Source organism: Haemaphysalis longicornis, unplaced genomic scaffold, assembly GCF_048455015.1.
Source record: "Haemaphysalis longicornis isolate Haplotype H1 unplaced genomic scaffold, Haemaphysalis longicornis Haplotype H1 scaffold_8, whole genome shotgun sequence".
Taxonomy (NCBI): domain Eukaryota; kingdom Metazoa; phylum Arthropoda; class Arachnida; order Ixodida; family Ixodidae; genus Haemaphysalis; species Haemaphysalis longicornis.
The window spans coordinates 108,413,214-108,440,712 of NW_027526445.1; the positions used below are offsets into that span (position 1 = coordinate 108,413,214).

Consider the following 27,499-nt stretch of genomic DNA (forward strand, 5'->3'; position numbering starts at 1 on the left):
ATGAAGCACTCCGGCATGGATGCTTTTAAAGTGCCCTAGAATATTGCACAGAATGTCACGTTGCTCCAGAAAATGCATTATATGCAAGGTAGCTAAACAGGATGGCTGCCGGAGTTTGGTACCATTTGATATTTTCTTGGTTTTAGTACTTTAGCACAACCGAAATTCAGCCGTTGGATATAAAGAGATAAAAATTTGTGAATAAAATAAACGGTAGTCCAAGCCTTCAGCGATCCACTGTAATTGTGGATCACGCGGTTTCAATCCAACCCAGAGTCAAATGTACCGAATGGTTTTTCAAGCTCAAACGTTCACTGCCTTTATGAAAGTCCCCAGAATAAGGGGACGTCCGTCCGAATAACCATTGACTATTTTTTACCAGTCGCCCGTTTTGTGTAACAAGAACACCATATCTTTTACCGATGTAACGTATATGTTTCTATCGTCCCGAGGCACTACAAAATTTCTCCCCGTTATGTCAAATGAGGCTGCTTTAGTTTACAAAACCAACTGGCACCACGAGGTCTTGCGAGGAAGACGGATTTCTTTAGCTTCAGCATGCAGTACCCGTTTTTTGCATTCGGGTACGCGCGGTACTGTTGGGGAAACCTGAAAGGCCAATTCAGACGAAATGACAAAATCTCTCCTGTCTGTAAGTGTATTACCTGTCTTGATAGAATATAGAATCTTCGACATTTCACTTTACAAGTATGCAGAATGTGTTCCGTTAAACTAAAGGGGTTCATATCGCCATTCGAAATTTCGCATATAAAACACCAGATGAACATTTACAACTGCTGTTTGAGGTCAATGCATAAATTGACACGCATGTAAGTGCTATTTTAGAGCGGCTGAGCGTCAGAGTCGAGTTGAGCGGCCTATGACGTGGTGAAGTGTTGTTTTCCACTTTCAAGGTTATTGCGAACCTTAGCCTGAAAGTTCTTTTACCGTTTGTAGTTTCATTAATGTCTTAGTGGCGGTCAAGCAGAGGTGACTACATTGGCCCTTCATCCAGGAAGGTGTTGACAGCCCTATTTAGGCAACACCGATATGTGCTGAAGTAAAACCGGCTTCGTAAAGAACAAGGGGAGGGATTATGTAAATAAACTAGAACATCCGCTGCACTTCTAACAAACTTACGTGAGACTAAGGCCGTGGTTTCTCGCTATATTAGTTCCACGGCCCTCAACTTTAATTTAGGTTGTCCATTACCGAATCCATAATTTTAGTTTTACGGTCACAAGAAAACGCTATGAAAATAAATACGAAAGTAAATGGGTGTCAGAGGGCATGACCTTTGCAGCAAAGATGTTTAGGTTGAGTTCCAGCCGTGCCAGTCGTCGCTTAGTAATCGAAATAGCGAAGTGAAGAGGGGGAAAGTGCTATGCAAAGATGAATGACGCGAAGTTCTAGGAAAACGTGATCTGGTTGTAAGGAAGACGACACAGAAGCAATGAGGCCAGCAGCAATGGCACTGCAAGCGAGACAAGTGCCGTCTTCTCCCTCCACCCGTTCGAAGGTCGTTAAGAAACTAGTGCCCCTTCAACCACGTCTGCTTCCCCGACCTCAACAAAAATGGTGCCATGACCAGGATCAAAGGACTACACAGTTGAGGAGCCGTGCCGGTGAAACAAGACTATTGAAAAGGACGCAGCGGCCTCGAACGGCGCATCGAATCAACTCTCGCCAGAGCGGTATCACCGTACCGGTCTTTACCATGGAGCGTCCGAAACGGAAGCGTGGTGCACTCCGCGCATCAGCTAGAATGGTCATAAACTTGAGGATGTCCTTGCGGGAGGTTACCCCACCATCCAATCGGTCAGCTGACTGAACACCTCAATATGCTCAAACAGAAAAACACTGCTTTAACCTATTTTGACAACGAGACCGATCAGCATGCTCGAGATGAAGAACTAGACGATGAATACTACACAGGGAAACATTACCATGATTCAACTGCTCGCATGATAAACCGCTCGGAGAAACAACTTGCGCCCAACTGCCCTTCAGGGATTAGTACAAGACATGGCGTACCTCACCTCACGAAAGAGGTGTGGTTAGACTAACAAAACAGAAGATAAAGTCTTTCGACGGAGAATATATTAGTGGCCTTTGTTTTTGAATCTGTACGAGTCGACAATACACAATAAACCATTCTTACCCGACGCTGAAAACGCAAGTACTTGGGCAGTTAGTTGAGGGGGATAGCGGAAGGCGTGGTGATCGGCTGATCAACAACAAACGAGAGCTACCCCATAGCCATCTCACTGCTGCAGCAGCGTTTTGGAAACAAAACCGCGGTAATCACCCAGAATATAAGCAAATTGATCAGCCTCCGAAAAGTGACATCCCCTGACTATTTAAATGGTTTCCGGACAATCCAAGAACAGACACAGACTACCAAAAGATCGCAGGAAAATCAGTCTACGCGTTGAGTCCTACTGGTTAATGTTAGAAACGGCGGTATTGCATGATGTGCCCCATTAACTCGTCCTCAAATTCAACCAGCTAGCGTTAACGGAAACGTCAACATGAGGACCACAAGTGGAACGGCTTGACGATGTTTCAACGCTACTTGACCTACTCAACCCTGAAGAACGAATTCGGGAGGTGATTTCAACGATGACTGGATCAGACACATCGGCCAAAATGAAACACCCCGTAACGACGTCAAGGACAACATTCCATGTCCTACTTTCACAATAATGGTCAAGATATCCCGACATATGCCTTTTTTGTGCATCCAACGACCGCACTACATATGACAGCCGGGCTGAACTTCCGTTAGACAGAAAGATAGCCAAATTGCTAAAAAAGGGATGTTGCTTTCGCTGCGCCAGGCGCCTCCACCACGCCAAGGATTGTGAGAATATAAGGAGGGTTTCGTGTCGGAATCGCAAAGGGTGTCATATTACTTCCTTGTGCGATCAAACTAGGAAACACCTAACAACAGAAAAACTGATGACTGTGTCCAGCTCTACGGCTTTATCAGGGACGTCCTAGAAAATATTTTTTGAGTAGACACTGCAAAGAGATGCAGAATGTATCTCGCGAAGCATCTAATCAGAAGCGATGACAAAGGTGAACGTGGCAACGGAAGAGCCTGTATCCGTGCTGAAAGTCTCCTGGGAGCGTGACCGCCTAGGACGCCGAATGACTGAAAACATTCCAAAAAAGATTACGAGGACTTAACAGCCTTCACTGCAACCCCGTGTAAAAGCGGTGAACGTAGTATTGTATACGATCCTCTAAAATAGGGACGAAAACTCGTTCCTCGTTCCCTCCCAATTTTGAAACGAGTTCCCGTAACAAGTTTGTATAATGAGAAAGGAATGCGTTTCAATTGCACTACGAACATATAAGGAGTCGCTACATTAACGTTACATTTACTTTTAAATTAAAATACAGTTTCGGATAATCCTGAGGCGAAATAACGAGAGCAATCTTACACTCATATCGAACTACGTATATTATACGAATACTACCACCACCGGCAACAGATTGTGTGGAGATAAAATATTACAACGAGACGCTCCCCGGCTCATTTTTTCATGTAGCAGTGGATGTATTCCAGACATGCCTAAGTGCAACGGTGGCGCTCGTCTATGCAAGTGATACATATCTGGCGCTGTCCACTTGGGTCTTCAAATGCGCAGTCATGATACTGCGTTTCGGATGTGCAAAAAGAGATTTACTCACATGCACAGACATAAATGTCTTGCACAAAAAACTGCATCGAAAGGAACAATACATACGCGCTTCACAAATGGGGATTCAATATTACGGTATGAGTGGGGGAAAATTTTCCATAACACATTTTCAGAACTAAGAAGAGTCCTTTGTTGGAACTCAGCAAGAGTTGCATCTCGATGTTGGTGTCGGACAGACAAACCCGTTTTTTCGTCAACACATCGCTGACAATGTTACGGAGCCGTTTCACCAAAGCTCTCGAGGGTACTACCGTGTTATAATTGAGGATAACTTTTTTCAGTTCCTCAGGCTCCGGCGACCGCCTCCGCAAGTGCTCATAGGCGTGTGCTGGCATGCAACCCGCTTCTCAACGGGCAGTGGTTGTTTTGTGTATATTTTGTTCGGCGGCGTAAACATCCTGTGGTGCCATGTGGATAACGTTGAACGTCGTGGTTTGCTCCTTAAATTGTCCCATGCGCGTGCATCGGTGCCTGGAAAACAGAGCTTCGGAGTATTACACTGCCGAATTGAGATTTTGTGTTCGCCGGTTTGTCGAAGCTTTCTCTCCTGTAAGTCTATGCTATTCACTTAGCCACGCGATAAACACTTTTTATGTTTGGCCTCCGCCTTTTCTCCGTCGGAACGGAGGAACTCTGCGCACAGCAGCAGCCACCAGCTACGCTACCACGACCCGGCTTGCCATCGGGGCCCGGCTGAAACCCTGCTCTGAACTGGTCCATAATAATACACCTCAGTCGTCGCGCTGCCGGGATGCTAAGGAAAGGTGGCACAATAACTCAAGAAAAATTCGAAAACAAATCGTCGAAGTAAACCTGGCACATCACGAAACCGTAAGTCAGCTATCTGCGAGAGAAGGTTTAAGGCGGTGCGTTCGAGCACCATGTCCGTGCCGTGGGGCGATGAACGTCCGAGGTCAGGTCCGAGGTCGAATTCGGCTTGCAGCTCTCAGGGGTGGTTGCTGTTGGGCATGAGATGTAGCTTTCACCTCGCTTTGGGCAGCAGCGGCAATATTTCCAGTATATGATGCTGGGAACTTGACGCCTTGTTGTTCGCAACGGTAGCGACCCAACAAAGATGTCTCGTACGGCCCCCTCGGCTGGCTCGTCTGCCTGTATTGTAGACAATACGCGTGCGATAGAAATGGCGCAGATGCGTCTTCTCTTGCTCAGCATTCACGTTCCGCTCCTATGTACAAAAGAAGTCGCGGTAGAACACGAATCAATAGGACACCGAAGAACCTGTCTCATCCGCATCTGCAGACGGCGTAGCGACGTGGCCGGGAGCATCCGCCTCAGCCTGCCCGATAGTTTGCGAGCCGCTGCGCGGTTACTCTTCAGCCTTTCACTTTCGAGAAAGGACGTTCTGTAGAATGGCGGGTAAATTGGGCATCTTATAGCAAGAGAAAGACAGTAGTGGCCTGCGGCCTTTTCCACTAGCTTCAGCCCTAGCAGTCAAACTCTAGCAGTCAAACAGTCAAACCCTAGCGATTGAACATTCACGGAAGGAACGACATTCCCTCTGCTATTCCTTCGTAAACGTAATGAGTTACTGTTGCAGTTCCACACACTCTTAATGGAATGGTGGCATTCCTCAGTTCCTCCGAAAAGGAACTAGTTCCAGGAACACCGTTCCGTACAACACTGCGTGAACGTAACCTTGTTGAATTTCGTACGGGCCCGAATCATGATAACCCTGGTCACGATGAAGACATCGACATCAGCGATTTGGAACACAAAGAACATAACGACAACACAGGTGATGAGGGTGCGTTTACATCAACCACCGGTAGGCATCTGACATCTCGACGAAGTATAATTGCCTACAAACAAAATGAACAGAAGCATCCAAAGGTTACTGGTTCAAGCGAACGGAAGTCGCTGCGTTCCGAGCGAAGGTCAGCGGAATGGTTTCGTCGCTACAATATTCTGCGCCTGCCTGAACGATAAAGACATACGGTGGTAGGAGGGCTTCCGCAGCTCAGCAACATCACCGGCAGCATCGTGTTCGCCAAATTTAAAGAGCTTTTCCGCCCCCCCCCCCCCAACTTCTTCCTTGGGTAGTTTATGCTCCAATCTAGCGCGCCGAACTCCGTTAGCAGAAGCCATTTTTGCGCGATGGAAACGCTCATGGCATGGATTGAGCAGACCAAGGAACAGATTACGTCAGCGCGAACTGCACATGTTGCCCACCGCCCATATGACTCCAAGGAAATCTTTAGTTTCTCTCTCCCTGGAAGACACCGTCCTTGTTAGGAAGAGAGGCGTCCATCGGCAGACGTCTACGAGGTACAAAAAAATTCCTGAAAGGAATGGAAACGTTCACCTACGTGAAGTGTGTGATTACTTTCTAGTGGGCTGATTTAGCTATGGAATCTTCAAAATGCTTCAGACTCATTCGCAAAGAGCTCATTTCGGATTCAAGAAATCAGTCGACCAGATTCGTATTATTTGGCCGGCCTGCAGCTTGTTACAAAATCTGATCTGGTTGTAATGAAAACGACGAAGAAGCAATGAGGCCAGCTGCAATGGCACGGGCAGATAGACTCGTGCCATTTTATTCCTCGACCCGTTCGAAGGTCATTAATAAACTGGTGCTCCTTCAACCACATCTGCTACCTAGTCCTCAAGAGAAGGAATGACGAGGTGATGATCCGACAAGAAGTAGGTGCGGGGAGTGAATGCCGCAGCGCAGATGTTACTGTTGGGAAACGCGTATCGCGGCTTTGCTGCACCTAGTGATGATGTACGCCCTGACGGTCGGGTTTTCTCCTAGATGATAGAGACCAAGGCTTCAGAGTACGATCTATCAATCAGATTGGCAGACCGGAGAAAACTGAAGTATTAAGCTCGGTAAAACCACCAGCTGCGCTGTTTTCACAACCTTCGCAACCCAACTGCATAAGTGGCAGAATGTCTCATCAGTCTATAGCGGTTCCGGGGTCTCCATCAGACTTATGTATTGGTTCCTGATTGAGGTGGTGTGCGCGCATTAGATCAAAACGAGCTCTGGTGATTGTTTAGGACAAACCATTGTGAATACTGAGAGATACAATAGTGGAGTTCGCACGGTTCAAATCGCAAAAACAACGGCATGAGAAACTTTATTAAATTTGAGCATTGGTTGTTTAGAAATTAGGTAGACGACAAATCTATATAGTATTGGCTCTAGGACGCAAATCACTCAAAAAAGGTACGGGTCAGCTGAGTAAAGGGAGATTTGAAAGCTTTAGATTGCACTTACTTTCTAAACCGCTGTCTTTACAGATGCCCACGGGTGCACACAAACGGAAGTAGAGAAATGTGGCTTGGACTTTTTACCCTTCTATGGGGCGCCACGCCTCGCTGAAACTGCCGAAGACCTTCAAGATCATTGCAAGTAAGTTTCGGTTTTAATAGGAATTATAAGTCATCTCCAGTATTGTCGCTTCGCTGGAATGCCAGCGTTCAGGCAAGCGAAGAAACGAGTATTGCTGTGTACCGGCATTTTCGACTTGAACAGTTATCAAAAGGCGAGCATTTCTGCGTCCCCTGCGTCCCCTACCTCCCTGACTCTCTTCTCTCCCCCCCCCCCCCCCCCCCCCCATGGCTCACTTCATTTTTTCCCACAAGCGTTTCCCACAAGAACCAGTCTGAGCCCTGCCTCATGTTACACCAAAACATGGAAACGGCCCGCAGCACCACGTTCTTTTTGATGTTGAGAACACCGTCCAACATATTTTCACGCAGCCCGTCGTGCAACCAGTAGGTGCCTCTTCAGCCTGCGCCGCCGCATAAATATCCTCAACTATCATCCAAGAACGCTTCCCGCTGCTATAGAAAATGAACGTTCATAGGGATTCGGTTAAATAAAGATTTATGCCGTAATTTGGGCGCAAAGGATTGTAAACATTGTGTATATTGCAGATCCATGTATCTGCAATTTACTCGATTTCCACAACGTTCACTCAGTGTTGACAGTAAGTGATCGTTCATTAGAAAAAAGAGCCGTCATTGTTATCCGAATGATGTTGAATTCGCGTCCTAATCTTACCGCTGTCTTCTTTAGGGAAAATTCAAGATGACCTGTTCACGGTAAATTGGGAAAATAGAGGATGTCTTCTCTACAATACTGTGGAGAGTAAGAACACTTTCGCGGAACAACATCTAGTTGTATTCGAGGGAGTAACTAATTCGCTGTGACAAGTCAATGCACTGCTTTACTCACACTCATGCCTGTTCGCTAAACCATCGATAGCGGAAGCGCATTTTGTACATTTTTAGAAGCCAAGCATCGTAACCACGTTGGAAACATTGAATTGAAAAGAACCACCGTTACTCGGTGTGCCTCATTGTAAAAATTGTGTTTTAAATTTAAAAGTGGGTGAAGTTTGAACATCTTTAGAAATCTTATGCGCAAGTTTGATAACCAAATCGTGTGTGGTCGCTAAATATACTACACAAAGAATCCATATAAATCCGCCATTCAAGCAAACGAACCGGTAACTTTCGTTTCAACGTCTTGCCTGCATACCTCCTCGATACCACACGCTTTCGTCTAAACGGCTCTTAACGACAAAATACGCATAAAGTATGTTGCGGACTAATAGAATCACCTGGAGCCCGTTAATGTATTTTCCAGAGCCAAGCATAGCTAAGCCGTACTGCTTATATTGCCGTATCGGGAAAACATTTTATGGGTATCCACGTCCGTCAGATTATGGTTTCATTCCATAGCTAACACGACACCGTTTTTCAGTTCGCAGAGGAGCGAGAACGAGTTGTATACGTAACGTTATTGTAAACATCGTGAGTCCCCGGTAGCGTGAAAGCCACCAAATTCTTTTTATTGTTTACCCATAACGCAGGGGTGGGTGCCAGAACTACAGGAAGTATTCTTCAGATTTTTTATCATAAAGATACGATGCATTGTAACGAGAAAGGCAATCAAAGAAATATCAAAGTTTACCTTTCTGGTTGCTTACAAAACACTCTAGCGGAAAAAGCCAAACAGACCTTTTCTTGAATGAATGGCGGGAACATTGAAGTGCACAAAAATGGTTTGATAGCGCCTTCAGGGGCGTTTGTTTTCTTTATTTGGATTAGGAGATGACGGCTTTGGCAGCCTTCTTCTTGGGTGTGTCGTCACCTCCACGATTCAATGCATGCGCACGCGAAGTCTGTCAAGATGAGTAAAAATCGGTCGTGCAAAAATCACAAGCACAAAATATTTTGTAAGGTGTTGATGCAAGCTTTTTTTTCAATTGGACTGCGTTGTCTGGGAAGCAACAAGCGCATCATCAGCTACGTTTTCAGCAGGACTGCGTACAACATTATGTCAAACGATTTCCACAAACCTTCACAGAATTTGCTGAACAATGCTCTTGTTTTAAAAAAGGAACCATTTTCGTAAACTTCATTTTTATTCCTTTGGCCCAGAAAACCTGCTCAGAGACGCAAGTGCGAGTGTTTGACAAACAAACGGTTAAGTGCCTTCGTACATTATAATGTAGTGATTTCTGTTTAGGGATTAGGTTCCAAGAGATTGCAGTAAAATGTTTTCAGGTGGTCCGGCGGAGTTATGGTGGAAACGTCGCATAGAATTGGAACGTATGACGTATACGTCACCAGCAACACACTTTCAAACTTTTTTTGGAAATCAAACATGTTACTTACCTTTAAGGGGCAACATGGAATAGCTGCCCCAGTTCGAAATTTATTTAACCGGCAATTAAAATTTTTAAGTTGTTTCAATTATTGTTGGGACACAGATCATATAATACTCCTTGTTAATAAGAATATCTTTGTTCCAGACTCTTCAAAGGCCAGATGCAATGCATCGAAAATTTCGCTAACAAGTGCCTGAACGGTTTACCGAAAGGTATCATTACGCTAATGATTGAAGGTGCCGCAGATGAGTACAAAGGCCTATGCAATACAACAACAGCCGTGCACAAAGGTATGTCTGTGTTTAAATACAATTATCTGTTTTTAACAGCGACTTGTCACCTGCAAATGCTTCGCAGACGGCCGCTGCCCTTTTCGCTCTGATTACAAAGAAAATGACACACGTCCGTAGAAAAATTCTTGTTTGTTTTACACCTTGAGGAAGTTTTACGTATCGGTCAGCACAAGTTTAATTTTTTCTGGGAAGAGAAATATTTCCACGTTTCTATCTCCAAAACGAGACACCTATGCATGTTCTGCTTTATTGTTAACGCATTTGCGTTTCCCAGTTCCCTAGTTACACAAAAACAGGGAAAAGGAGAAATTTATTAGACATCTAAGAAGGGCACATGCTGTAATATTTTCACCTTTCTGATGTAGATATATATTCCCTTAGTGAATTTCATTCACGCCTTCCCTTTCTTGTAAACTCCCCGCACGGGGAACTTTGAGCAATCTTGGTGACGGTATTGGCGACACTGCGGACCTTGTGCCCTCATACTCATGCTGTATTCTATCGTGGCTATGAGTTTTAAGGTGAAAGGTAGAAACCACAAACGGTGGCCGTCGGAGGCCTGGTCAAGCTCCGGTGGCAGGGCTTCCTGTCTGTTTACCATGCAGAGAGCTCCGGGACCTCTCTCGGTATCTGGGTAACTCGAGCGAAGAAGGTACCCCCATCCCCTGTTTTAAAATATAGCGTATGGTAATTTCTAACCCTTCCCCAAACGTGATCGGCCCTTGAAAAGAGGCCGCACCCATGTAGCATCCCCTCCTCCTCCTAGTATCTCTGTTCTGCAACCTGGCAGCTACTCGCGTTTCCTAGTCATTGAGTCCCTTGAAAAAGAAAAGCCTGTCACCTCCCAGCAAGTGTTTCTTATTTGCAAATTTTTGGAACCTCTAATCGGGCCGTCATACAAACCTTAGAAAGAACAAACTGGTGAAGTTCTTGCGGAGGTCACCACCGAGCGTCAGGCCACCAAATTCGTGAGCCAACACCGATTGGCCCATATGGACTACGAGGTCACCCCCTACCGTAGCCTCAACGGCTCTCAGGGCGTGATCTCGGAGCCAGATCTGGCAACCGAGACAGAGGCCGATCACCTTGAAGGCCTGCGAAACCATGGTGTGAAGGCGGTTCGGCACATTACCATCAGAAGATATAACAAGGTAATACCCACTAGGCACATAATTCTGAACCATGACCGGCCGACTCTTCCAGATCACTTAAACGGAGGATTTATCCGGTGCCCTCTCCGAGCGTACATCCCGATTCCGCGGCGCTGTTACAAGTGCCAGCGGTTCGGGCGTGGTACTAACTTGTGTCGGGGCCAACTAATCCGTGCCAGTTGCACGGAACATGATCATCCAACTGATAACTGCCCTTGAAATCAATTCCTCGGTATCAATTGTCAAGGACCTTACGCCGCATATTCGCGAACCTGCGAGAAGTTCAAACTAGAGGAAAAAGTCAAAAACATCAAGGTCACTGAAAACATCACCTTCGCGGAAGCGCAAAAGAGGTTCACCTCTTTCCCCCTGGGGAGCTACCCCGACGCGGCTAGCTGGGGAGCGGAGTGTGGTGTCGGCGGAAACTCAGTACCGCCACTCGGACCTGGTCCCTTTCCCCTACCCCCATCGGGTTGCCTCCGGCGGCCCCTCCCGCTCACACACCGCTCGCTCAGCCAGCAGCGGCTTTTGTAAAAACCCCGTCTGGTGGGATTGATGCTGCATCCTCCACTTCCGCTCCACCGTCCCAAACCACGCGTTAGGGCACGGACAAGATGGAGACAGAGTGACCAGTGGCAGCTCCGACCCCAACTGCACAGCCTGCGCCATCCGAGGTGTTCCAGAAATACTCAGCGGTGGCGGGCCAGGAAAAGCGCGCCTAGAAGGGTCCGCGGTCGAAGGAGCCGGATCACTGGGGAACTCCGAGGATATTAGAGGACGAAATGGACGTCGGACCGTTCTTGTCGGCGGCGCACCGCAAGAAACGCGTCCCGACGCCAAAGCTTCCCGACAAGCCAAAAAAGACTTTAGTCGCAGCCCGGAAAGACAACACATAAACATACACACTCCAGTAGCCCTCACACTAAATGAAGGGAAGAGAAAACATAATTCAATGGAACTGCAGAGGTGTTCTTAAAACCCTTGACGATGTGCACGAGATATTGCACTCCAAGCACCCAAGTGTAATGTGTCTTCAATAACACAACTAAACTCAAAACACACAAATTTCTTTAATAGCTACATGGTATTTAGGGAGGACAGGGATGGTGGTTGTAAATCTTCAGGTGGTGTGGCATCATTGCTGGGAAATAGTTGGCGTGTCACACCTTCCAAAAACAGACTGTCGTTGAGGCTGTCGCCATTAGAACCATATTCTTAAATACGGTAATAACAGTATGCTCTATCTACATCCCTCCCGATTTTGAGCTTTCGAGGTCCTATTTTGAGGTATTCGTAGATGAGTTACCCGAACCTTTTAAGCTTATTGGCGACCTGAATTCACACCACTCTGTGGGGCTCCTCCCGCACAGATGCTAAAGGTCGCCTTATGGAGAAATTCCTTACATCTTCAGGAGCATCCCTGTTCAACAAAAACAAGCCCACATACTACAATATAGGACATGACACATACTCATACCTTGACTTGGCTCTTGGATCCGCTGTTCTTTTTTGCTTGTCTTCATAGGGGCGTGGGCACACACCGATATGATAGTGACCATTCCCCACTTCACTAACATATGTAGGTACAGGTTCAAGCAGTCCATCTTCCCAAACGAGGTTCACTGAAGCAAGATCAAACTGGAATACATTTACAGAAACTTCTTAACTAAACCACACACACATAAAATACCTACACTTGGAGGAACCAGCCCACTCATCACGGCCGACATTCTGGACACCGCTGAAACGTCAATTCCCCATGCTTCTGGTGCCCGCGCAAAAAAAGAAGGCCGTGGTGCAATCAGCACAGTAGGTGGGCGCGAGAGGCCCAGTACTACAAGGTGTGGCGTGTCCTTCGCCGGTACACCACGTCAGATAATCTCATTTATTTTAATGGAGCAAAGGCTTTCAAAAAGCGAGTAGGTCGTGAGGCGAAAAGAGAGAGTTGGCGCACATTCCTCACTTTCATTCATTCATACACAGACACAAAGACAGTCTGGACACGAATACGAAAACTAAAAGGACAACACACAGATAGCCTGCCCCTGGTTAGCACAACAGGGGACACACTGGAAGACCAGGCTAACACGCTTGCACAGGACTTTAAACACGTGTCCAGTCCAGCACACTACACGAACATTTTCCTGAACCATAAAGCCTCTTTTGAAAAAAAAGTACCTACGCGACCACCACAAATCTCAGACTTCATACAACTGCCTGTTTTCCCTACATGCCCTCAGGGCAGCTCTGAGCACATGTAAACCCTCAGCTCCAGGCCCCGACAACATTATTACACAATGATAGAACACTTACACGTAGACACACTTGAAGCAGTACTTCCTTTATACAACGAAGACTGGCTTGCGGGGCAGCTTCAAATGTTTTGGAGGGAGGCCATTTTAGTGGTTTTCCTAAAAAAATGAAACGACCGTTCGTCCCCCTCAAGTTACCGTCCCATCGCCCTGACAAGCTGCATGCGCAAGCTCTTCGAGAAGACGGTTAACAGGAGACTGATGTACTTTCTTGAATACAATGGTCTTCTCGTTAGCTGCCAGTCAGGTGTCAGGGCGGGGCGGTCCACGAACGACCAACTCGTGGCACTTGAATTATATATTAATGATGCCTTCGTGCATAAAAAGTTCTGCCTTTGAGCGCTTTTCGACATCGAGAAGGCGTATGACACCGCTTGGGGTTACGGCATTCTTAGTTTAGTGTTTAGTGTGAGAGTCGGTAGTGCACTCTCAAGGGTTCTCGTGCCAGAAAACGGCGTCCCTCAAGGCAGAGTGGTGAGCTGCACTCTCTTCATAATAACGATGAACTGCCCGCCGCGGTGGCTCAGTGGCTAAGGCGTTGCGCTGCTGTGCACGATGTCGCGGGTTCGATTCCCGGCCGCGGCGGCCACTTTTCTGATGGAGGCGAAAAGCAAAAACGCCCGTGTGTACGAGATTTCGGCGCACGATAAAGATCCCCAGGTGGTCAAAATTAATCCGGAGCCCTCCACTACGGCGCGCCTCATCGCCTGCGTTGCGTCGGCGCGTTAAACCTCAGAATCAATCAAATCAAATAATAACGATGAACTTTCTTTGCAGGCATTGCCGCTTAAAATTTCTTTTTCTATGAATGTAGACGACGTGCTGACATCTTTTAATTAATGTAGCATGCTTATCTGCGAACGTCAAGTCCAGCTTGAGACCAAGAAACTTGCCCGTGGGCGGACAGAAATGGTTTTAAATTGAATCCTGCAAAAAGCTCTTGCGTTGTATAATCGAAGAAGCGTGTGGTCCATCCGGACCCAGACACTACTCTTAATGGCGTGTCGCTTCCTGTGAACAAGGCGCACAAGTTTTTAGGAGTTGTGTTTGACCACAAACACCCTTTCATTCCTTAAATCAAGCAACTGAAGCATAAATGTCTCAAAACAATGAATATCCTTAAGGTCCTTTCATACCAATCGTATGGTGCCGACAAAGAACTCCTGCTAAGCCTGTATACTGCTTTGGTTGGGTCTCGTTTGGACTATGGCAGAGTGGTGTATGGGTCGGCGACAAAAACTGCATTAAGAATGCTCGACTCAGTGCTACACTTGGGGCTTCGCCTTGCATCGTGTGCCTTCCACACTAGCCCGGACCAAAGTTTGCATGTTGAGTGTAACAAGTTGTGCATTGAGAACCACCGAACGTACATGGACTTGCTCTATGCTTTGAGAGTTTCATCACTAAAGATCCATCCTTTTAAACATGTTTTTATGATGGATCCACATCCCCACTGTTTGTAAATCGCCCGTCCGTTTCTTTGCCGTTCTCACTTATGCACTTATGGTGAGACAGGAAGCTTCAGGTTTCAACGTCTCCTTTTTAGACTGTTACACATCTTTTTTAATGACGTTTTACCAGTCCGGCAGCTTGAACCTGTATCTTGTGACTTGTCTTTCGTAAAAATTGAAAAAACCAGCGTACCACAAACTGCTATTTTCAGCACTTCCTGCCCCTGCAGTATAAGAACGAATGTGCGGAATTTTATTGTGACCCATCAAAAACTGCAACCATGGTGTCTTGCGCTGCTCGGCCAAACTTTGACACATGCAGAACCATGAGCACCTACACCACAATTTACTCAACTGAGGCATATGGCATCTTACTTATCACAAAACACATTCTTGAACACAAAATTCCGAAGTGCATTATGTATACGGAATCCTTGAGCGTTCTGCGTGCATTGGCATCACACAAGCCATGCAAAAACAGAATTGTCAATATGGTTATCAACACTATCATGTCTATATATGGCAAAAAACGTTTTGGTCTTGTGCTGGCTTCCAGGCCACGCTGGGATAGCTGGAAATGACGTTGCTGATGAGAGTGCCGCTGCCCCCACATTCGGGAACACAGTAGTCATAACAGCACTACCACACTGTGAACTTAAACCACAAATTCAAACGCCTTCGTAACCAATGGCAAGTACAGTGGTATGAACAGACAGAGAACAACCTACATGTAATAAACCACCACTTGGGTTTATTGCTGACTCAACCAACAGACACACCAAAGTGATCTTAGCAAGGTTGCGGATCGGCCACACACATGCAACACACTCGCCCCTGCTCACTGGATCTCCAAACCCCATGTGCAGCTGGTGTGGAAAGGACCTATACGTCATCCATATACGAAACAATGCAAGGGACTAGAAACAACACGACAGAAACACTTGGTGAGCTATGGAGACAACACATTCCACATCACCCATCGTACGTTTTAGCGGACGACCCTATAATCACCTATTAGCATACTTTTAAGTTTCTTAGTGATGTAAAGTTTTAGGGGCGAAGCTCCTCTTGGTCGGGCCCTGTCCCGTCCCTCGTTGCTGCTGCATACGGCACGGCACAATAATGATGATTATGGCAGGATCCTCCTAGGTATTGGCCAAACAAAGGTTGGCCGAAGAGGACAAAACGTTCAACGGGTTCGTTCTAACCAACAAGGAGAAGAGGAAGAAGAAGAGGTTGCCGTTCGCCGCCTGCGACCTCAAGAGACGTACCGAGGGTACACGACACGAGACGCTTCTGCAGAAGGTGACGGCCAAGGTGGCTAAAATGTCACACCGAATTCGCCAACTTCGTCATGAAGATTCTCATCGTCCAAAACAACCCCTACATAACCACTACAAACATCGACGTCGTCGACGGGCTTGTCAACGGAGCGTTGGAAAGCTTGACGTGTCGGGTCTTTATATGATGTGCGGGCGAATGTTTCATGGTTATAACAATAAGGATTTTTGCTTCGCCCCTATCATCATCATTCAATTTGTGGAGATGGCGGAATTTTTTTCCACCGCATTACTTACCATGCATGTTGAAACCGTGGCCCTTTACACCAGTCATCTTCATTGCCTTTTCTGTCATTTCAGTTATATCTTTAGTTAAATGTTTTGCACTTACTACCACTTCGTCCTCATAAAACGTTTCCTTGGCGCTGTTTGCCCTTAGTCAGCCTTACGCTATAAAAATAGAACCACCATCATCATCATCATTTCGTGTTAACTAATTGCAATTGGGTCATTTGTTTTGCTGCCCGCTGCATTTATTTATTTATTTCTTAAAATTTCTTGTTTAATTCCTATTTGCTGCCAATCTGAAACATTTAGAGTTGCATTGAACTATAGTCACTCAACGTTTCCACTGCGTTGACGCAGGACGCTGTGGATATACTTGTGTGTGCTCTAAGCCTTTTATTACCTTTTATGAGAAAAATGTTCGAATGGCATTGATACAGTGTCAGAACCGGACCAGCGATTTGGCACAGCCTTGACTTTCGTTTTAGCTAAGAAGTGGAAGCTAAAAGAGTTTAAGCTTAGTATGGTACAGGAAAACCACTAATTTTTTCAATATATATATTGCTCCGCTGCGTTATTTGGTACTTTTAGTGTTGCATCTCCAGAGCCGCTGACCTTAATCAGGCGGAATGTTTCCCAGGGCTAAAAGCACAAGGCTTCAAGTTGTCACGCTTGTTCAGCAAAGATAGGGAAAGATTCTAAGCAACGAGCGATTGTATATTGAATGTATGTCTGGCTCTGAATTATTTTGCTAGGACGAAACTAATTGGACTTCCTCTTCTCCTCCATCCACGACAGAATATCTGGACAGCGTTAAGTGCATCAACAACGCCGGTCCGGAAGTACAAACGTGCATGCAAGACTTCTTTGTTGCCCTGCACCGTGCTGCCACAGCCCCTGTCAACCAGCAGATAGGTTACATTTGCTGGTGAGTGCACTGCGAACTTCTAACGGTAGGGAGACAATATTGAACGGCGAGACATCTTCGTGCTGAAGCACACAGAATTTTTTGTGTAGTTCTCCGAACTTTGAGTTCAACTGCTTGCTGAGACGTTGTGAACAGAGTGGAAACACCACTGGCTCAGTAACCTCCGAGTGACTAGAGTTACTATGGATTCATTTCTACTACGTGCGAGTATTGTTCGTTTCCCAAAAGGTGTGGCTGTGTGACGACTACACCAAATCATGGTTTTTTTTTAACCGTATGTTTCTTACCCGGCAGCGAGAATTGTGTGTTTGGCGCAGAGTACTTAGAATTCCACGTACAAGAGTGATTGTTAGTTCATCATATATCTCCATCAGACATAAATTGACAAATAAGCCCGCCTTATTTGGCTGCTGATATACCAGGAATAGCGGCGAGGAAATAATTTGAGGTTTGAAGTAAAGTACCTAAATATATCGAGTTTTTGGGTTTCTGATATTTTTAACAAATGATTATTTTAATCGTAGTCTGTCTTATTGCCGTATACTTGTAATGCTTTGATTACAGCAAGACGGTATAGCTATGAACGGCCAGTACGTTAGCTCTAATATTCAAACATTTTAATGAGCATTCAAAGTAAGACCTATAATATAGCACTCACTGCGACTCCAGGAAAAGCGCAAGAAAAAAAAGGGCGGAGTTGATTGTGTTTGTCTTCTAGCATATACCATGTATAAGATTGTCTTAAACTCATCACACCAGAATGCCAAAACGGGGGGCTTTCAGACTTCGCAGAAAGGTGTAAGAATACCGTACTACGATTTATACTGAGCTTATTTGTTATAACCTCAAACACCCTGTTAGCTCCTTCTCTCTCCATGGAGACCTTGAGGTGCTAATAGGCATTCTCTGAGTTCTCGTACATCGCTGAGCAGTTGTGAAAACTACCAAAATAATTTTTGAGAACTGCGACGTTTTCGCGGGGCCTATGAATTACGGTAAGACGATCAGCCGAATGGCTGCTATATACACACAATTGCTTTGAAGGCCCTAAAACCACATCAAGGTTTGTTAAAATTACGCACGTCAAAAAAATGTAAAAAGCAAAAAAACGAAGTTTATTGATTTCTGTAACAGGGAAGGTTACTTGAGCAAGATATATGCAGACGAGGGTCCCGTAGATGATACTGCACGGTAACCTTGGTATACCATTACTTAAAAAATACAGTGAATGCAACTACACAAATTACGTAGCCACAAATCTCAGAGTTACACTCCTGCAGTTAACGTAACACCAGAGCAATACGAACCGAGAAACTCGTGTTATAACATTACGAGGGCAGGCTGAATTAAAAGGAAAGAAGGAAAGCATTGAAGTACAACTAAAAACAGGGTAAAAATCGAAAAAAAAACTGAACCCAATACAGTATATTATATATGTCAAGTGACTGTTTTAGGTAGAACAACAGTTGGGATATTAAGTAAAAACGAATAGACAAAACAGCGCATCTAAGGAAAATATCTTAACAAATCTTGCCACGAAGGACAAAAGGTTACGTAGTTCCGCGGCTGAGTACCGCAATTTAACTTACGAGAAAAGAAATAAAAAAAACAAGAAGCCATGATACTTGAAAAGTAGCTGGCGCTGAAGCAAAAAAAATATTTTTTGTGTCCCACTAACAGTACAGAACCACAAACAAACAGTTGAAATAGAACCGACAACACAGACTTGTGCACCAACAAATAGTAATCAACTCACAAAGTTACCCATTTACAGAAATACTAAGCATGAATCACAACTGCGAAAGAAACTGTTTCTTGGGCCTTTTTAATAGGGATACAGATGACCGTGATTTAATTGAATTGGGAGGCCTGGTCTATATAAAAGAGCGAAAAATGCGAAGCAGTTTTTTTTTGCAATTTGTCGTAACTTACGAAGGATAGAATTGTTGTTCGCGCCGTGAAAGTAGTCGGGTTGGAATTGGTGAGACAACGTAAATCACTAAAGCAGGAAACAACTTCATTAGTCAGCAGTTTAAACAAAAGTATAACAATGTTATATTGGGAGAATCTGTGAACTGACAAAACGTTATTTTGACCAAGCAGTACGGTACAGTTGGAATAGATTGAGCTTTTCGTGATTATGCGGATGGCTTGGTTTGGACACTTTGAACGTATGAAATGTGAGAATTATACTTATTACCCCAGGGAACAATTCCATATGTCAAATGCCTGTGAATAAAGGCAAAATAAAAAGACAGAAGCGCTCGAAGTAAAAAAAAATGACAAAAGGGCTCTAATATCTAATGCAGTTTTTCGTCTTAAGTACGAAGTGATTGCGAAATTTGAGATGACAATCAACATAAACCTCAAACAAAATGTCATGGTCACAGACTTGACTACAGTCAGATCGAAGATTAATCGCCTGAACAGGGTACCCTCTTCTGTTCCGATCTAAATACCATAAATGTTGTTTTTGAGTTGTTTATGATAAATTGATACTTTTGGCACCAATCGATTGCTTTTCTTAAATCACAATTTAGCAGTGAAACAAGGGGAAGGAGTGATTTGTGAGCGCATGATAATAGCGTGAGCACACCATAATGGGTTAACGGTTAGGCGGAAAGTTGAATTCAGGATCCCGCTACAGAAACGATATTCAGCTCTTACGAAGGAAGGAGAGTTTACGACATAGTAAATGAGCGACAATCTTAGACGCATTAAAACGGAGTGTGCAATAGTAGTCGGAGGTGAATGAACAATGAATGATGAACGAACAAGCCGGGTTTCGGAAAGGCTGTTCAACAATAAACCCTGTTCACACTGTGAATCAGGTGATGAAGAAATCGACGGAGTATGCTTAACCCCTATATATAGGCTTTAGAGATTCTGAGGAAGCCGTTGGGTTGGTATAAACATCAGTTGCTAGGCAGGCATTTCGGAATGAGAGTGTAGGCGCACATTATGTAAGAATTGTCAGGATATCTACAATGGGTCCACAGCTACCATCGTGCTCCATAGGGAGAGCAGTAAAATACCTATAAAAAAGTGCGCAGACAAGGATACACAATCTGTCCAATGTTATTCGCTGCACATTTACAAGAGGTATTCAGAATATTATTTTGGAAACGGGTGGGGCGTAAGGATTAATGGAGAATACCGCAGGAACCTAAAATTTGCTGATGACGTTGCCCTTCTAAGTAACTCTTGCGACGAATTGCAAAGCATGATTACCGCGCGGAAAAAGAAGAGTAGAATCATGGGCGTGAAAATAATATGCGGAAAAGTAAAGTCGTGCTCGATAGCCTCGGGAGAGCGCAGCGGTTTGAGATAGGTGGCGATGCAGTGGAAGTGGTAAGCGAATACACCTACGTACTGCGATTAATAACCTCCTATCCTAACCATGAGGCAGAGATAATTCGAAGGGTCTGAATGTGGTGGAGTGCATTTGCCATGCATTCGCAGATAATGAACGGCAGCATACTGTTGTGCCTGAAAGGAAAGTGTAAAACCGCTGCATCTTACCGCTACTCACCTACGGGGCAGGACCTTCGAGGCTCACAAAAATGGTTCAATTTAATTTGAGGACGACTCAGCGAACAGTGGAGCGGAAGATGATAGGCGTGACGTTATTGAACATGAATAGAGCGGGGTGGGTCAGGGAACAAACGTGTGTTAAGAACATACTAATATTTTTAAAGAAAAAGAAATGGGCGTGGGCAGGGTCTGTAATGCGAAGGCAAGATAACCGTTGGTCTTGAAGGGTAACAGAGTGGATCTCTTGAGAAGAGCAGCGTGGCAGGGGGCGGTAGAAAGTTAGGTGGGCAGATGAGATCAAGCATTTTGCGGTGAAAAATGGGTCGCAGTCAGCACAAGAAGGGTAAATTTCTAGATCTATGGAAGAGGCCTTTGCCCTAAAGGGGGCGTACACAGGCTGTGATGTTGATGATGATGATCCTATTGTGATATCGTCCACGTAAAGACCAAATGAACTGATTGAAGATATTCAACTATGTCACTATTATAAATTATAAACAATAATCAAAGCTTTAGTGACACCTTGATGAATTACTTTGGCATAAGAAAATGTTCGGCAGTGTAAATCTTGCCTTCCCTATAATTTAAATGGCCCCGCAAAAAAGAACTCCAGGGACCTCTTATGCCGTACTGATCATGTTCATGAAACTAAATAGTGTGATTAATAGCGTAAAACGCCTTCGTAAAATAAAGACTGAGCCTGTAAGCACTACGAAATTCATTGTTTTTAATATAGTCTCTGAGTGGTTAGAGAGCAAACTTTATCGAGCTACCAGCGTGAAAACCAAACTGATTGCGCTTACGAGCTCAAATTTAGTGAGGAAATATTTCAACCGCCCTACGAACAACCGCTACATAACTGAGGTGTTTGCGAAGGACATAAGAAGCACCGGTAGCACCACCGTACGAAAGATGTTTATTGTACACAACATATCAAATATATACATAAAGGGCAGACGCGGCGCCCACCGGGGGTGAAAGAACACAACGTAAAACCGAAACTCAATATAACGTACGCCCTCCCTTATATTTAGTGATTAGTTCTTAGTAAGCGTTAGAAACCCCTATGCATGTACTGTACATATTTACACGATGTATACACATACATATTTACACTATACATACACACTGCTATACACACAGACAACTAGTGCGTGTGATAGCCTTTGAGCCAGGCCGGCGGCCGGCGCTCTCGGGACGGCCGCTGGTTACGCTGCACGGCCGGAAATGCTAGTGAGCTCGTAGAGCTCTGTAGCACGCCAGGAGACCGCGGTTGCGGCCCAGGAGAAGGCGGCTGCTGTACGGCAGGCTCTGGTACAGGCTGCTGCGGATCAGGAGCAGGCGACTGCGATACGGCAGACTGCAGTACGCCAGTAGGCGGCGGCTGCGGCCGGGGAGAGGGCGGCGCGGCAGGGTAGGCTGCGGCACTCGAACCGGAAGCTGCGACGCAGGTGCTACGAACGTTGCTATGGTGGACTCATGCCCCTCTCGGGAACCCGGGAAAGCTTCGAGGCGTTTCATGTGCGGCCATATGCAATTCGGAAAGAGGCAGGTCCCCTCTTCTCCAACACTTCAGTTGGCGAGGAAAAGGAGCGATCCCCCTCGTAGCTAACGGACGGCTTCTTGAATCGAACGAAATCACCCACAGCTATCTTCGGCACCTTAGCACCTCTCCTCCGGTCCGTGTGCTCCTTGCTGCTTTGTTGTTGAAGCCGGAACCTTTGGCGCAGTCGAGCCAGTTCCTTTGCTGGGTCATTTGCAAGCGCTGGTGCCGAAAACCCCACAACATCCAATCTGGTTCGGTGCATTCGCCCATGCAGCCGAACTGCTTCGGCAACCCCAGTGATAGCCTGTGGAGTAAAGCTGTAAATAGCGAGGTAGACCGTGACTGCTTGTCGGATAGGTCGCCTTTGAGGAGTGAAACTTGGATGAAGTTCTTCAAAGTTCGATTGAAACTCTCGACTTGCCCATTCTCCTGGGGGTAGTATACAGACGAATGCGACAGCATGATGGCTCTGTTTTGAAGGAAGGTGACAAATTCACGTGAAGTGAACTGCGGCCCATTGTCGCAAACAATCTCCTCCGGGTATCCTTCACGGGCAAAAACACTAGTTAAGAAGTCTTTCACGGTGCTTGTGGCCACTTCGCTGCAAAAATATATTTCTGGCCATTTGGAATGGTAATCGACCAACGTTTAGCAAATCGGCTATTGTGAGGTGCATGTTTCAACGGGCCAACAATGTCTAGGCCCAATTTCTGCCATGGCTTTTCAGGCAAGTCCTCAGGCTGCAATGGCGCTGGCGATGTTTTGGCAGACTTATCTGCCTCCAGGAAGAGGTGACAGTTTTTCATGGAGGATTCAGCTTGCTTGTCCATTCGTGGCCACCATGACATCTCACGAAGTCCCCCCTTCGTGCGCGTGATGCCCAGATGTGTCTATTGGGCGACGGCGATGAACGGAGCCGTGAACGAGGACGGAACAACGAGGCGCTTTGCGCGCTGTAGAAGGTCATCAACAACAGAAAGTTCTTCGCGCACAGAGAAGAAAGGTTTTGCCTCCTCTCGTACGGAGTTTTGTGGTGGCCAAGAACCGAGCTCGAACGACTTGACCGTTTGCAGACAACGATCGTTGAGGACGGCTTGCTTGAATTCTTCCTTTGTCACTCAAGTCGGCTCGACCAACGACACAATTTCTTCGTTCTTGGCCAGCTCTGCCTACGCCATAGGAGCTGGCAGCCGAGAAAGAGCATCTGCCACCGTGTTGGTGCACCCCCTGCGGTTCTCGACAGGGAAATTGTAACATAGGAGTCGTGCACTCCATCGTGCAATTCGGAGTGGCTTTCTCCCACGTCCTTGCGACGACAGCAACGATACCAACGCCTGATGGTCCGTTGGAATCTTGAAATGGCGACCCCAAAGGTTAGTGCGCCATTGTTCGCACGCCCAAATGCATAGCACTGATTCGCGTTCACCGACCAAGTACTTTCTTTCCGCTGATGGCAACGTACGAGACGCGAAAGCAACTGTGCGGAGCTCGTGGCCATTTTGCTGCTGCAGGACGGCTCCTAGCCCGCAGTCGGAAGCGTCGGTTGACACGGTGACTGGAAGTGTGGGATCGAACATGTGTAGAACTGTACTTGAACAGAGCATTTCCTTGACCCTCCGAAAACAGCTGTCTGCTCTGGCTGACCATATGAATGGCTCATTCTTGCGAAGCAGGACGCCCATAGGCTCGACCACCTGGGCCAAGCGTGGAACGTACTTTGAATAGTATTCTACAAGACCTAGGAATGAACGGATGGCGGCAACGTCTGTTGGCACTGGAGTGTTAACTACCGAGTCCACTTTCTCTGGAAGCGGCGAGATACCTTGTGCCGTGACCTTTTGACCAAGGAAAGAACGTTTTGGAATGTCGAAGAGGCATTTGTCGTTCAATTTCAGGCCTGCGTCCTTGACTTTCTGCAAGAACGTTAGGTTCGAAAGACGTTCTTCTGGACTTTTGCCAAAGACTATCACATCAACAATGTAGAACAACACACCAGGGCAGCCATCAAGAATTGTGGCCATCATCTTCTGAAATGCTAATGGGGTGGCAGCTAAGGAAAACAAACTCTTTTGAACCGAAAAATCCCTTCATGTGTGATGAAGGCTGTCAGGTCCCTGCTGTCAGGGTGCAAAAGAACCTGATGGTAGGCAGAAGCCAAGTCAAGTTTTGAGAAGTGTGTCGTGCCTACCAAGGCATGAAGAAGTTCATCAGTATGAGGCAACGGGAAGCTGTTTGGTACAATAGCCTTGTTAGGCTCCCGAAGGTCAACAAAAATCCTGATGCTGCCATCTTTTTTGTTAACGACAACAATGGGCAAAACCCATTCAGAAGCATCGACCCGTTCGATGATGTCAGCTCAATAACCTGTGAAGTACATTTGACACTGGTTCCCGAAGTGAATATGGAAGACGGCAGAGATTCGAAGATACCGGTTGCACGCCTTGCCGAATCTTGACACGATGCGTCAACCGCTTAACAAGGCCGAACTCAGGACTGAAAAGTGAACCGAAATCGTGTGCCAAGGCTGCCGGAAGGTTTGCTTGCCTGGGTTGCGCTATTGACTGAGTTGGAATGTGAGAAAGTGTCGGGTCATTGACACGCGGCGGCGGGGTGACGGACGTGTGCAGTCACTCAAGAGTGGAGCCCTGAATTCGAAGTTTTATGGCTTTAATGCCGTCAAGGCCGATAAGACAAGTTTCTTCGCGAACGATGTAGAAAAAAAGTGGTGCAGAGCGCCCTTTAAATTGAACATCTGCTTGGAAACAGCGTAGAACGGACATTAGACGCTTAGAATAGTCAAGCAAGGTGACGTGTGGAGCTGGTTGGAGCAAAACGCTTTGAAAATGCCGGTGAAATTCTTGCTCTGACAGAATTGAAACAGACGACCCTGAGTCAATAAAGAATGCCAACCTGACATCCGCTACGTGCACTTGTATGTAAATTGCGTTGCGAGCGGCATGCCGCACAGTCAAAACATGCTCAGAACTTTCATCCGACAAAGCATCGTCATCGAATCCAACTTCATGAACCCTGCCTTGCATTCGTCGCTTGCGGTTGCATACTTTCTGAAAGTGGCCCTTGATACCGCAAAATGAACACTTCCTTCCCTGCGCTGGGCACTGCGACGCTGATGCGCCGTGATTCCTCGAGCCCCATCGGAAACAGGACGGTGAAACGGACCGGCTATCTCTGTCTCGCCGAGGGGGGCGGTGCCCCTCCGGCGCACGTAAACCGCTCGAGCTCCTTGGAAAGTTCTGCTGAAAACGCGATAGTGGTTGTGAATTGAATTTCTGAGATGGATGGGAGTACTGGGTACGACGCCGTACAGAAACAGGCTCGACCGAGGCAGGAAATTTCTTAAGTTCTTCAGCTGCTTGCTCAAACTGAAGAGCGATTCGCACTGCGGTTGGAGGAACCCTCGAGCAGCAACCGTTCACGTACGCGGTTGGAAGCAACGCCGGCAACAAATCGGTCCCTCAGAGCATCATCTTGTTAAGCGAACGAACAATGCGACACGAGCTCCCGCAAACCAGCAACAAAGTCATGAACGGACTCGCCTGCGTGTTGGCTGCGGCGGCGAAAACGATGACGCTCGACGACGACGATGCACGACGTCGAAAACTCCTGCCGTAAGGCGATGAGTGCAGACTCGTTCTCGTCAGTAGCGGGCGCGGGAGGCTTCTCTTGTACTTCCGGTCCTGCGGCGCTTGACCCTGCAGGTAAAGTCCGGTAAACACGCTGCCCTTCCGCCCCAAACAATGCAGAAGAATGGCCTCGCGTCGCTCTGGTGGGGACTCAGCTGATCCGGACGATAGAAGGTAGACTGTTAAAGTTTGCTCCCACTCCTCCCATGGAAGTGACGTACAGCCAGGCGTCGGGAGGAACGTCGGCGGCGGTGCAAGGCCGGAGAAACTCATTGCGGGGCAGATGCGGATGGCAATCGAGGCTGAAGGTAGCTCGACGTGTTGTTATCTCATCCTCGTCCCCAATGTGGTGTTGGCGAAGGACCTAAGCAGCACCGGCAGCACCACCGTACGAAAGACGTTTATTGTACACAACACATCAAATATATACATAAAGGACAGACGCGCCCCCTAGTGGTGAAAGGACACAACGTAAAACCGAAACTGGATATAACAATAATATAAGTAAAATAGAGATCGGGCTGTAGTCGGAAATTAGTATTTTATGGCCCTTTTTGAGCACAGGATCAAGTTTAGCGAATTTTAAGATATGTGCAAAATTTTCACGTTCAAAAATGCAATGGAATATAGTGATTAACTAGTTAGAAATAACATCAGCAAGAAGGTTGGAGTGACTGGAATCAATATTATGTAGTGCTGGGCTAATATATTTCAATGCCAACATGGCTAAGCATACTTCTTCAAGGGGCCACAGGAAAAAGGTAAAATGTATGAGTAGGACCAGGGTATATTGTGTTGTGGGGAGCAAATCTGGGGCTTCAAAAGCGAGAAAAAATATTCGCCAAATGCGTTTGCAACGAGGCCAAGCTTGTGAATGATCCCATTGTAGTTTACTTCCGGTGCAGGCACATTGCATGCGGACATTAGGAAATGAGTGTGTAAATCCCACTGTTTTTTTTATTATTTTTGCCTTTATCAAAGTCGTTTACATAGCAACGTACTGTAGCAGCCCTCCACAGATCATTGAAAGCCTTCAAATAATTGTGGTAATGCTTAAAAAGGGCTAAGTTAAAACGTTTATTGTAGTCTTTCGGCATAGTTTTTCTTTCTTGACCATGCTCCCTGGTAACTCCGGCGTAATCCACGGGTTTCTGGGGTACACACGTACTTTTTGTTTCATTTTACTGTAGGGGGGTAGCGGATATTGCATTCTGGATTTTGTTTTAAAACTTATACATAAAATTCTTGCCGTCCTCTAAAGTGTCGATAGGGGACCACTCAGTAGAAGTAATCATTTCTACAAATATATCCATCTTGAACAATGGAGCTGAAAAATAGGGCGGATTTTGGCCGCTGCAGCGGGAAACATAAGAAATAGGAAATAGGAAAGAAATGGTGAGAAATATGGGAAATGTGGCATGTCCGTGGGGGATGTTGAAGAACAAATAGATAAGTGAAAGAATACGTTTGTTTCATTTTGGAGCAGTTTGTTATCTACTGCCCTCATTTTCTTCAGCGCACCTACACGATCGTAAACACACGTTTATTACTATTTTATTTATTTTATCTCAAACGCGTGAGCAAAGTTAATTCAATTAAGGGTAATTTCCAAAGTTATAGTTTGCGGATAACAGGGCAAATGGTAACAAAGGTGTTGTTTTTTCATGGTTATTTTTGTTTGTATTGTGGCACTCATGTTAAATCGCTGTGGTTTTCGTAT

The 27,499-nt window shown here is 46.0% G+C and overlaps 1 protein-coding gene and 1 pseudogene across 1 annotated transcript in view; one reads left to right on the forward strand and one right to left on the reverse strand.

Moving 5' to 3' along the window:
• Positions 1-27,499, forward strand: part of LOC144148774 (uncharacterized) — a 43,132-nt gene that overhangs the window by 14,633 nt on the left and 1,000 nt on the right. The window contains exons 2-4 of the mRNA XM_077680286.1: positions 6,975-7,086; positions 9,500-9,645; positions 16,926-17,055. Coding sequence (XP_077536412.1) covers positions 6,975-7,086; positions 9,500-9,645; positions 16,926-17,055 — 388 coding nt within the window. The remainder of the gene's footprint in view (positions 1-6,974; positions 7,087-9,499; positions 9,646-16,925; positions 17,056-27,499) is intronic.
• LOC144149683 (uncharacterized) lies at positions 25,056-26,150 on the reverse strand (annotated as a pseudogene).